The sequence below is a fragment of the Herpailurus yagouaroundi genome, unplaced genomic scaffold (genome assembly GCF_014898765.1).
Source record: "Herpailurus yagouaroundi ecotype Mexico unplaced genomic scaffold, PumYag 195, whole genome shotgun sequence".
Lineage (NCBI taxonomy): Eukaryota > Metazoa > Chordata > Mammalia > Carnivora > Felidae > Herpailurus > Herpailurus yagouaroundi.
This window is the reverse complement of record NW_024412426.1, coordinates 2,169,016-2,182,891: the sequence shown is the minus strand read 5'-3', so window position 1 is coordinate 2,182,891 and position 13,876 is coordinate 2,169,016. Positions and strand designations below refer to the sequence as shown.

The following is a 13,876-nucleotide window of genomic DNA, read 5'->3' as shown; positions in this document are numbered from 1 at the left end:
TACCAAATTGCACTTTCAACATTATAAACAATGCAACTGACAGCTCAATATTAGGCTGGATAGAAAGATAATGAATACAAGCATAATGCCATTGAAAAATTTGGTCCCCTTTGGAAATTTTGTTCTAAAACACCCCATCTGTAACAGAGTGTAAGCACCTTGAGGCTTGGAAATCAAGGGAAATGGGAAATATGAAAGTATAAATACAGAGGCCTCAAAAATACTTGTGGCCAAATACTTATTTTCCATAACACATACATTATTTACACTTTAATTTTTAACCTCAATTTAAAACTACGTATTATTTTCTGAGGTTACTTACTGTTGAAAATCGATGACTACACATTTCAAAACTTCCAGAAAGACCAAAACTGTACATTTTAATGATGAGGCTGGAAGAAGCTGTACCTGTTTTACCCAGAATTGTCTCAAATTCCTGCCAGCCTAAGTCCCTGGAATGTAACAAGAGGGTTGGCTACTTACCGACTGTGCCAAACCCAGGTCTGTGACCTTTCAACAACACCACTTTGTCCCTTCAAGCATTTTAACAAGTCTTAAACATCTTAAAATGATGGACATTTTAAAATGTGGACCAATTTTATAATTTTCTGCTTCTGAACGTGTCCTTGGTGCCTATGGTAGCAGCCACTCCTACTAGTCCCATTCTTCCCTTTTTGCATTTCTGAGAAGGGCTACCAGAGTTGAGGCAGAAACACACTGTCCCGCAAGAGACTGCCCTTCAAAACTTTCCTTGTGGCACCTATGCTCATGAGACTTGGCTTTGGTCAGTGGGAGGCAAGCAGAGTTATGTCTGAAACATCCAGATTAGGTTTATAGAGGAAATTACTTGACCTTCACTCTCTTTTTTTCTCAGGCTTCCCACCAGCAGATACGCAGGTAGGATGGGTGGCTCTGCTTGGACCATGTGGACTAAGACAAATACTCCAGGGGATGGCAGAGTGACAAAAAAACCAAACTCCCGCCCTGCCCACCCCCCCAAGCCCCTGAATGATGTAGAGCGAAGCCACCTACTCCCCTAGACTGTCGTTAAATGAAAGACAATCTTCTGTGGTTTTTAGCCATCATATTGGTCTCTTGTTAAAGCAGCTGAACACAAACTCTAACTGTTGTACTAACCATGTGCCAGGCTGTATTTTAGTTGGGGAAGACTCAGCAGAGAACCAAAAATACTCAGGTCTTTTACATATAAATCTTACATGTCTACCTATGAGTGACCCTGCTTGGTACCATGTATGAAAAAAAAAGAAGAAATGAAGAACAACACTTAGGGAGAGGGAACAGACTCTTAGAGAAGGATTCGGCTTTTTTTTTTTTTTAAATGGAATATGATGAAATCAGGATAAACATATTCTTATTCTGTCAAAAAAATTGACAATCTAGAGCAAAATGTTTTAACGTATGCCACTTCATAATTGGCAATCAAAGATGATTAATTACATGGCTTTGATTTTTCAATGAAATACTTTCTAAAATAGTATCATAATAGCTAAGATGTACAAGGCAGTAAAAAATTTCATAACGTCCCAGAGAGGGTTAAAAGGGTGGACCTTTATAGACAAAAATTACTATTTGTGTTCTCTAAACAGGCTACTAGAAAATAATCCCTCCTTTCAAAGTGTCTACATTTGAATGACTGTCAGCTAGTAAAAGGTCATCAGTAGAGTTTTTGACCTTCTTGCCAGGGAACCCTCACTGGAACCCTCACTCCTATCCCAGTTCAGTTGTGTGTGTAGATGGGCACTAACATAGCTATGCCCTGAATTAAATGAAGAGGAAAGTAAGACTTTTCTATTTGATAAATAGTATCTGTTAAAGGAAGAGTAGAAAGCAAAATAAATTTGAAAAAACACAAGAGTGGACTTTATACTAATAGAGGCTATAAAAGCATCTAGATATTGATACAACATGCACTTGCTGTAGAGTCTGAATATATTCAATTCTGCTACAGAGACACAAAAACAAGCAGGATAGAAGAGACTAAGTGTCAACAGACAGCAAGCTGGCAGCTTCTGAAATATGGGCAAAACTCAACGCCTGTGTTAACTATAAATAATGAATAAGGAAGTAATCTGAGAGGCAAAATTCAGAAGATACAGTAAATACAGATAGTAACTAAATTAATAACTTGGAAGATATGCCAAAGACAGACATAATGAATCAAAAATATAATTAGAACAAATGAGTACTGCCTAAAGGAAGGAATGTAAGGCCCAAGCCATGATCATGTCACCTCTGAGCTAAAGCTCTGTCACCCATGTGTTCCTTAATGGAAATAGAACCTAGGTTGATTTAGTGGGCTAATTGGCAAGTTTTACTGATGACAGGAGTAATTGTCCCTGCATCTCTCCCAGAAAACAAGTGTATGTTTTTGGCCCCTGGCACCGTTGTCTGCATCTCAACTCTTGGGGTGCCTGGCTGGCTCAGCTGGTGGAGTATACAAGTCCTGATCTGGCGGTTGTGAGTACAAGCTCCACGCGGGGTGTACAGATTACTTTAAAAAAAAAAAAACCAAAAACAAAAAAAACTCAACTCTTGTCCCTGTTACTACAACCGTATATAGGGAACACTGATGGGGCAGGAAGAGTGACATAGGACACTTGGCATTACTTGAACCAAGGCTTACACAGTGTATTCCCACCACCTGTACCTACTGGCATCCTATTCTAAGTGTGTTAACCTACCTCACCTTGCTCCTCTTCTGGCATTATATTTGAAATAGGTTAAGACTCCTAAAAACTGAGAATAAACCGAGGGTTGGGGGGGGTGGGAGGGAGGGGACGGTGGGTGATGGGTATTGAGGAGGGCACCTGTTGGGATGAGCACTGGGTGTTGTATGGAAACCAATTTGACAATAAATTTCAAAATTAAAAAAAAAAAGAAAAAAAAGAAATAGGTTAAAACACATGTGCATGCGCGCGCGCGCGCGCACACACACACACACACACACACACACACACACACACACACGTGATCTGAGCATCCGAATTTGGTCCATGAGTTCTCTGAAACAGCTTGCCTGGTAGGGTACCGGGCAAGGGAGGGTACCATGCCAATGATCAAAGTAATTTCCCACACAACGATTTAGGTCAAGAAGGGCAACAGAATATAGCTGTTAAGAGCACTGCTTTTGCAGTCGGACAGACCTGCGTTTGCATTACAGTTCTACCATCTAATAGGTGCTTGTATGTGGGCAAACTGCTTAACTCTCTGAGTCTTAATATTTTCATTTGTAAAATGGAAATAACTTCCTGAAGATGAGGTTGCTAAAATTAACTGAGCTGACTATAAAGCTTATAGCAAAATTTCTGGCACAACTGTTGACTGCTATTGTTATTGTTAACTCCACAATCCAGGCTCCTCCATTAACTTGTTGGCTATCTCTCCAGTGTGTAAACCTACAAAACAGTGGTCTCAAATTCGTTCATGCACAGAGCACAAAGAAATAGTCTTTGTGGAAAACCGTGAAATACGGACGTGTTAAACTTAAAATTCCAATGTGGAATTTTCTTCTAAATTAGATACTATATTAGAATACTAGAAAGAGTAGAAACATAGTGACAGACAACACGTGTTTTTAGAAATTATGTAAGAAAAACTTAAAATTGTGGGAATTCTGTTCATGGCTCTACTTCCATTATTTAATTTTGGCCGTATATGGATTTCACCTAGTGAGAACACTGACATAACTAGAGTACTACTATGAAATGCTGTTTGGGACAAAAGTTGTAAAAAGCTGCAGTCTAAAAGAAAGTAAGTCCTAAAAGTACATAGTACCTAATGAAAAGCTCAAATTACTATTACAGTGTTCATCATCGTTGAAAGATTAAAACAAATCCTTTTAAGAACATGGAAAGACTTCAAAAGTTCAACACGTGTATTTTTGTTGTCATTTTCACTTTTTTGCTTCAAAATAGGAAATAACTTAAACCACAACCAACAACTCTGAGTGATGCCATGAATCCAAATGTTAATAAAGCTGAGCATCACTCTTCCCTTCCATATTCCATCACATAAAAACGCAAAAACATCATTTTTGAAAAACCTATAAAACATCAGTGAGCAACCTCCCAGAAGTAAAAAATATCCAAACTAAAAGAAGTTTAAAAATAAAAAGCACATAATAGGAGCCTCAAGTGGAAGAAACAGGTAATTCCAGAATGTTTGGTATACAATGTTAAAATAAAAAAGACCTATCTTGAGGTGGAAACCTGGGGAAGACATTTTTTCAGTATCTTGTGCATTGCTCTCATTTTTAGCTACGCATCCTCCTTTTGGGGAAAAGGGGGTGGGGTGGGTGAAGGATGGTCGAGACAGTCCTGACATGTCTGCTGGATCAAGATTAGATCAAGGAGAACACGGGTACCTTAAGCCACAAAGGACAAGGATAGTGATGAAACCGTCTTACCAAGAGGAGAAGCACAGGATTATTATCCTCCAATAACGTCCATTTAAAAAACTCTATGTGCTTTTTTACTTACTTCTGGGCTCAGGACTGCAGTGCTGTCACTTGGAACGTCTTCTTCATATCCTTTATTATGAAAACTTTCTATTTCGTGACCTGTGCTTCCTTCACTTGGGCACTTGTTATATGAGCATCGTGGACTGTTGCTGCAGTGGGAAAATTCACATTTACTGTCCCCAATTTCTGAGGGCGTACATGAGAGATGGGGAGAACCACTGTCATCCTGATATGGTGGTGGCTGCAATTCATCCAGTGGGGGTGTTCTTCTCATTCTCTGAATGCAGTTTCCTGACAATGATTAAGAATCTGGTCACTGTTTCCAATTAGCCTCAACATGCAGTACCGTCCACAATAACTGTAAATAACTTAAAAAAAAAACTGGATTAAAAAATCTGTGGCAACATAACTGTTAGATTCACTCATGAGTTTCCTCCTTCCCTAATTGAGAGACACAGAAATAAAATAGCCTGGTTTTCCACTCCTCTCCTCCTGCATAATAAGATTAGGAAAGATAAAAGTCACATTCTCGGAGAGATGCTGTCATGTACCATAAAAATGGGAGAGTGAAAAATATTAGTGCAATAGCTTATTTACTTAGTTCTTTCTTTCCAGTGTGGAAGCATACACATTTTACCTACTCCCCTATGACGAGTGGCTCCTCTAGTCACAACAGGTGAGAATATGGTGGGTACAACAAATATAAGACATCATTTAGTTTCTCCAATGACTGAGATGAACTTACACTAGCATTTAGCTCAGAACTATTCTTCCACATCCACCCTAGATCCAGAATCCTAAATTGAGGTGCACCGTGAATCTAGGCCTAATCCCTAACACTGAACAGAGACTTAAAACTGCATTTCACCCTGTCTCAACTACCCAGCGGCCACTCACTGCCCCACTGCACCATGTGTCCCTAACTCCTTCTAAAGTTCAGCTCTACCTTGTCTATAGCGCGCATTGCGACCTGCAGCAATTCATTTCGAACCATATTTTCTTTCAGCCTTAAATTATCCTTTTAATTTTTACCTCAATGATCTATCTCAGTAACCCAGAATAAATACGTCTCTGAACAGGATACAGGTGGGGGGAGGTGGATGATGTAAAAAAAAAATAGTTGAGTACATAATTTAAGAACAGCTAAGTCTCAGCTAAATCCTGAATGCAATATCAGATATTAAATTTAAACACTGCTCATTTTTTCTTTTAATGGACTGTGAGTCTCTGTTATCAAAAGGGACCCTGAGAGGAGGTATTTTGTATTGTAATTCTTATAATGGAGTTCAGTTCAAATGTTCAATAGGTTTTCTGTTCTTCCTAAGCAGAAAAACTTTACATAAGAAAAACAAAACTCATTTAAAAATTTCCACAATGCCTGGTTCAAATTAAAATTTGCATGAACTTAGCACAAATTTACATATTTATAGCTCAGAAGCCCAAATTTTAGAAAAAGAAAACTAAATGTCTTACCTAGTGAGTCTAACATTTAGTTGATAAAGCATAAGCAAAAAATAAACAAGTTACTGAACTAACATATTTGAAACTAAATTTGAGAAGGGAAGATAAAGTTGATACACTGCACTTAGCAGCAAATAAAACACAACACCCCAGGTTTCAGAGAGGGGTTTCCAGGAAACCTTTGGTTTTCCTGATAAAAGTAGGCCCACTCAACTGGCATGCCCTTTTTGTCCACTGGCCTTTCTCCTTCCTCCTCCTTGGATGCGCTGCAGCCATTTTGTAACCATGAAGCAACAAGCGTGACAATGAAAGCTAAGGATGGAGAAGCAGACAAATAGAACATATCAGGGTAACTGAAACATCACTAAGTAGCTATGTCCAAACTTCCTGAAGCCTGAAACAAATCTGCTAGGTTAAAAAGTACAACAGCAAGACATTGATAGTTGGATATCCTGTGGTTTCCAAATATATTCTCTACTGACAGTTTTTTAATTATTTAACCAATGTCCTCCCCTCATTAAAGATGTATATTTAGGGGCGCCTGGGTGGCGCAGTCGGTTGAGCGTCCGACTTCAGCCAGGTCACGATCTCGCGGTCCGTGAGTTCGAGCCCCGCGTCAGGCTCTGGGCTGATGGCTCAGAGCCTGGAGCCTGTTTCCGATTCTGTGTCTCCCTCTCTCTCTGCCTCTCCCCCGTTCATGCTCTGTCTCTCTCTGTCCCAAAAATAAATAAATGTTGAAAAAAAAATTAAAAAAAAAAGATGTATATTTAATCAGTCACTGCATTATAAATTAAATGGTAATATCTAGTATTTACTGTAACATAAAATCAATTAAAAATTTCCCAGTGTCGTGGTTTCAGGAGTCAGAATACCATCTTTTCCTTTATCTTTACCTATATATATATGTTTTTTAGAAGAGAGGTGATCTTTCTCAGATCTCAGACCTCAAATTGCTCAGCACATAGTCCCAAGGATAGCACTGACAGAACTAGATACATATCTAGTCCTGAACCCATCTCAGGGGAATGGGATTGCCATAATTCACTCAGATTAATCAGAAGCCATCAGAGTGAAGGTGGAGATGGAGTCAGCTTCAATGTCCATACCTACGTGGAAGAGAATAGGTGCCACCCACCCAGAAAAAAGAGAAAGGACTCAAATAAATAAAATTAGATATGAAAAAGGAGACATTACAACAGATATAACAGATACAAAGGATCATATAAGATTAACAGGAACAATTATGTGCTAACAAATGGGACAACCTAGAAGACACAGACAAAGTCCTAGAAACATACTAGCTACCAGGACTGAATCATGAATAGAAAATCTGAACAGACAAATAACCAGTCAGTAATCAAAAACCTCCCGGGGTGCCTGGGTGGCTCAGTCAGTTAAGCATCTGACTCTTGATTTCAGCTCAGGTCATGATCTCATGGTCGTGAGACTGGGTCCCAGTGGGCATGAGCCTAATTAAGATTCTCTCTCCCTCTGTCCTTTCCCCAGTCTTTCTGTCTCTAATAAAACAAAACAAAGCAAAACAATGACAACAACAAAGAAATCTCCCAAAAAACAAAAGATCAGGACCAGATGGCTTCACCGGTGAAGTCACCAAAACTTAAAGAAAAATTAATACTAACTCTTCTCAAAATGTTACAAAAAAATAGAAGAGGAGGGAACACTTCCAAACTCATTTTACCAGGCCAGCATTACCTTGATACTAAAGCCAGACAAAGACACCACAAGAAAATTACAGGTCAAGATCTCTAATAAACACAGGTGCAAAAATTCTCAACAAAGTATCAGCAAGCCAAATTTAACAATACATTAAAAGCATCATACAGCATGATAGATTGGGATCTACTCCAGGGATTTAAGGGTGGTTCAATATCTGCAAATCAATGTAATACAACACATTAACAAAACAAAGGATAAAAATCATAGGATCATCTCAGTAGATGTAAAAAAAGCATTTGACAAAATTCAACATCCATTCATGACAAAAACTCTCAAGAAACTGAGTACAGAAAGAACATTAGCCAACCCAATAAAGGCCATATATGACAAACCCACAGCTAACAGTATATTCAATAATGAAAAGCCGAAAGCTTCTTCTCTAAGATAAGGAACAAGACATGGATCTGACTCTTACCACTTTTATTTAATATAGTTTTGGAAATCCCAGCCAGAGAAAGAAAAGAAATAAAAGGCATCTAAATTGGAAGAGAAGTAAAACTATCTCTACTTCCAGATGATGATATTATATAGATAAAAAACTGAAAGAATCCACCAAAAAACTGTTAGAATAAGTGAATTTGGGGGCACATGGGTGGCTCAGACTGAGATTAAGCATCCAACTTCGGTTCAGGTCATGATCTCACAGTTCCTGAGTTCAAGCCCCATGTTGGGCTCTGTGCTGACAGCTCAGAGCCTGAAGACTGCTTTGGATCCTGTGTCTCCCTCTCTCTCTGCCCCTCCCCTGCTCATGCTCTCTCTGTCTCTCTCTCAAAAATAAACAAACATAAAAAAAGCGAGTTCAGTAAAACTGCATGATGCAAATCAATATAAGAAATCAGTTCCATTTCTACACAGTAACAACAAAGTATCAGAAAAGAATTTTTTTTAATTCCATTTACAGTTGTTTCAAAAAGAACACAATACCTAGGAATAAATTTATCCAAGGAGATGAAAGATGTACCTGTACACTAAAAACTACAAGATACTGATGAAAGAAACTGAAAAAGACACAAAATAAATGGGAAGATATTTTATCTCTTCTCATAGATTATCATATCTCATAGATTGGCAGAAATAATACTGTTAAAATGTCCATAAATTGGGATGAGCACTAGGTGCTGTATGTAAGTGATGAATCACGGGAATCTACTCCTGAAGCCAAGAGCACACTGTATACACTGTACGTTAGCTAACAATAAATTATATTAAATAAATAAATAAATAAATAAATAAATAAATAAATAAAGATTCAAAGTGACCCTCTATCAAAATTCCACTGGCATTTTTCACAGAAATAGAAAAAAAACAATCCTAAACTTTGTATGGAACCACAGAAGACTCCAAAGCCAAAGCAATCTTGGAAAAGAAAAACAAAGTTGGAGGTATCACACTTCCTGATTTCAAATTATATTACAAAGCTATAGTAATCAAAAGAGTATGGCATTGGCATAAAAACAGACACACAGATCAACAGAACAGAGAACCCAGAAATAAACCCACACATGCAGTAAATTAATTTATGACAAAACAGCCAAGAATACACACGGGAGATGATAGTCTGTTTAATAAATGATGATGGGAAAACTGGACAGTCACATGTGAAAGAATGAAACTGTATCATTATCTCACATCACACACAAAAATCAACTCAAAATAAAGACTTGAACATAAAGCTTGAAACTATAAATCTTAAAAGAAAACATAAGGAATAAGTTCCTTAAAACAGTCTTGACAAGATTTTGCCTTTGCTAGAAGCAAAGGCAACAAAAGCAATAAATAAGTGGGACTATATCAAAATAAAAAGCTTCTGCATAGAAATCCATCAAAAAAAGTATAGGCAATCTATGGGATAGGAGAAAATATTTAGAAATCATATACTCAATATTTAAAGAACTCATACAATTTAACAGCAAAATAACAATCTGATTTAAAAATGGGCTGAGAAGGGGTGCCTGAGTGGCTCAGTTAGTTAAGTGTCTGACTTCAACTCAGGTCATGCTCTTGCAGTCCTGAGTTTGAGCCCCACGTTGGGCTCTGTGCTGACAGCTCAGAGCCTAGGATCTGCTTCAGATTCTGTGCTTCCTCTCTCTCTGCCTCTCCCCTGCTCATGCTCTCTTTCTCTCTCAAAAATAAACACTAAAAAAAATGGGCTGAGGAACTAGACATTTGTTTCAAAGAAAACATCCAAATGGCCAATAGGTACATGAAAAGGTGGTCAACATCACTATCATCAGGGAAATGCAAAACAAAAGCATAATGAGATATTTCACACCTGTTAGAATGTCCAATAACAAAAAGAATACATAACAAATGCTGGAATAGGATGTGGAGAAAAAGGGACCCTTGTGTCCTTTGGGTGGGAATGTAAACTGGTAAAACCACCATGGAAAAACAGTACAGAGATTCCTCAAAAAATTAAAAATAGAATTACCATAAGATCAAGCAACTCCACTCCTGGGTATTTATCTGAAGAAAATGAAATCACTATCGCAAAAAGATATCTGCACTCCATGTTCCCTGCAGGATTCTTTATAATAGCCAAGACAGGCAAACAACCTAAGGGTCCATCAATGGACGAATGGATAAAGAAAATGTGGTATACACACACACACACACACACACACACACACACACACACACACACACACTGGACTATTATTCAGCCAGAAAAAAGAAGAAAATCTTGCCATGTGACAACACAAATGGACCTTGAGGGCATTACACTGAGTGGAATAAGTCAGAAGGAGAAAGAAAAATACTGTATGATGTTACTTATAAGTGAAATCTACAAAAATCTGAACTCATAGATACGGAGAACAGATTGGTCATTGCTAGAGGTGAGGGTGGAGAGTGGAAGAAATGTGTGAAGGTGGTCAAAAGGTACAAACTTCCAGTTAAAAGATAAATAAATCCTGGATGCGACGTACAGCATGATGACAGTTAACAATAATGTACTGTAGATTTAAAAGTTGCTAAAAGAATAGACCTTAAAAGTTCTTATTAGGGAAAAAAATGTGTAACTATGTGAGGTGACTGATGTTAACTAAACTTACCGTGGTAAATCATTTTGCAATAAATACATGTATCACATCTATGTTGTGCTAATACCTTAGACTAATACAATGCTATGTATCAATTATATCTCAGTAAAATTGGAAAAAGAAAAGAATGACTAAACATTTCTTTTACAAAAGCTTATACACTAATTGAGAGTATAAAAATATATATACACATGAAACAAAAGGAAAAGAAACAAACCAAAAAGAGTATATGCCTAAAGCATACAGGGTCCAGGGAGGAAGATAAAGGACGTTGGCTAGAAAAACCCGCATGATCAAATCCTTGTCTCCCTTATCCTTCAATCTGATTTCATATTCATCTTGATTAAAACATCTTCTCTGTGGTCTTTCTTCTTCAACAGCTGCTTCACTATATTAATCCTTGTCTGAACTTCCTTCTCATGTGACCAACACAATCTAATTTCTGTCCGGTAATAATCTAATACCTTACTTCCATCAGGTCCCAGTTTAGATGTCAGCCAACCAGGATATATTTACACAGCTGAGCTCTAGTCATCTGGCTCTTTAGTGTAACTGCTCTCCAGGGACTAAAGCACTAGTTACCCAAAAGACACTTAGTGATATTTAAAGATGCTAAGTAGGTTCCATGAGGAGACTTCACTAGTGTTTCTGATTTGAGAGAAACAATTTTAAAGCTGTGAAATTTGGAATATACATATTGGAATATATAAATTATATATATAATTTACATATTATTTATGTATTTATATTTTCATGTAATTATAAAATATGACCTAAATCCTCAAAGTTTTGAAAACAATAATACCATACTTTTTACTTTTCACTTTACTTTTGCATTTTACTTTACAAAGTGAAAGAACACCGAAATGTACCTGGAATAGTTATTTCATTAAAAAAATTTTTTTTAAAGTGTTTATTCTTATTTTTGAGAGAGAGAGAGACAGAGTGTGAGCAGGGCAGGGCAGAGAGAGAAGGAGACACAGAATCTGAAGCAGGCTCCAGGCTCTGAGCTGTCAGCACAAAGCCCAAAGCAAGGCTTGAACTCATGAACCGTGAGGTAGTAACCTGAGCCGAAGTCGGATGCTTACCCATCTAAGCCACCCAGGCACCCCAGGAATTTCATTTTTTTTAACGTTTATTTATTTTTGGGACAGAGAGAGACAGAGCATGAATGGGGGAGAGGCAGAGAGAGAGGGAGACACAGAATCGGAAACAGGCTCCAGGCTCTGAGCCATCAGCCCAGAGCCTGACGCGGGGCTCGAACTCACAGACCGCGAGATCGTGACCTGGCTGAAGTCGGACGCTTAACCGACTGCGCCACCCAGGCGCCCCAGGAATTTCATTTTTAAAAATGCAGTTATGAAGATTTTTCCTCTTTCAAACTTTTGCAACAATATATTCTTTCTCTAATTGGCAACTACTTCTTATAGTCTACACAGTGTAGTAACTAAGAGTTGGCTAAAATTTAACTGATACTGGAAAATTTTTAAGACAAACGTCTTATAAAATAACATAATTTATACTACAGTTGTTAAATTACACTGTAAACATCCAACCTTAAGAGGAAGCTTCTAGTGGAACTGCCAAACACCAAAATGATGATGCCATCTTATTACTTTCCCCCTTGTTTTACAACCTAACTCCCCACCCTATTTTGTGGAAATGATATATCCATAAAAGGGTTCATGCATGGATATATTTAAAGCAATTTCATTTACCATCTGCATATTGGAGAGCACTTACAAAACAAGACAAGGTCTCTTCCTACCTTAAAAAAACAAAACAAAAAACAAAAAAACAAAAAAAACAACCAGGAGTCTCAACAGGATAAGAAGGTTCCCGATGGTGATGCCTGGCATGGGGCAACAAAGCCCAAAAGGGTGAAGAGTGTGTCTACACTGAAGGAAAAAGGAGTCAAAATCGGAGTAGGATCCAAGCCATGGGGGGGGGGGGGGGGAGACAGGTGTGGGCTGTGAAAGCCTAAGAGGAAATCCACACAGAGGCATACCTGGTGAAAGAGGAAGGCATCAGCATAGACAGTTGGCCTGACACAGGAAATCCATGAGTATCCATGAGTGAAGGTCACCTGGAGTGTGGTGTCAGAGCCCAAGTGGGGTGAGGAAGACAACTACATGGGGACAAGGGGGAGTACTAGAGCATAGTGTCAGACTCCAAGCAAGAAGCCAGAGCTTTGGTAGGGTGATGAGGCCATCCAATGTGGATGGTAAGCTGGTCTGGAGTGTCACAACCCATGTTCTGAGGGTCATGGGGACATCCACAAGTAGGAAAGGCTGCAGGGTATATCAGAACCCAAATAGGGTGAGGGAGCATGCGTGCAGACTGGGGTGGGGCGGGGGTTGATCAAATAATAAATATGTGAAGTTTAATGGAAGCCAAGGTCTGTCTCTCAGTGTTAGAGAAGGAAGTTAGAAATATGGAAAGGGAGAAAAAAAGAACTGTGGTCTTGGATTAGAACCAAGGATATCAGTGTGAAAATGAACTCGGTTGTTAAATAAGTAAATATAGCATAAATATGCATATAACATGCACACACACACACACACACACACACTCATTCCTAAATATCCTAGCTCTGTCTCCTGAGAGGATTTAAGAACAACATCTCAACACCGGTGTGCACACCTAGTGCCCAGATCTTGGCTTCTAAATCTATTCTTTACTGAAAGGAACCAGGGTTCCATGAAGAAATAGCAAATTTCAGGGCTATGAAACCAAGTTGAAAATTAGATTGTATTCAAAGAATGATGTCAAAGACATGTCAAAAAGGCAAAGAAGCCACGTTGAAGAAGTTTGCACTGAACAAATCCCACAATTTGAGCTTCCAAGTAAACAATTGAAGTAACTGATTATAACACACTGAAGAGAAGAAGAAAACATGAGTCCTTCTAGATATAAATACATATATGAACAAATTGAAAGAATTCTGAGGAACAGATTGTCTGCATTTTTACAAAGCACCTGCTGACAAAGTACTTAATTATCTAGCATGGATACCCCCTTCATGAAGACATCAAAGCGAACATCGTGAGTAACAGGGCAAATCAAAGTGTGCATCACCTGACAGGATGCAATGAGAGGACTACAGCACCACTGCCTTGGTCCTCCAACGAAAGATGCTTAACCTGAACCTAATCAT

General features: G+C 38.4%; 1 protein-coding gene across 7 annotated transcripts in view; it reads right to left on the bottom strand.

Moving 5' to 3' along the window:
* The window catches only part of SYT14 (synaptotagmin 14), a 221,638-nt gene that overhangs the window by 74,940 nt on the left and 132,822 nt on the right, over positions 1–13,876 (bottom strand). For all 7 annotated transcript variants that reach the window (XM_040446356.1, XM_040446357.1, XM_040446359.1 and 4 more), the window contains one exon: positions 4,500–4,771. In XM_040446356.1, coding sequence (XP_040302290.1) covers positions 4,500–4,771 — 272 coding nt within the window. The remainder of the gene's footprint in view (positions 1–4,499; positions 4,772–13,876) is intronic.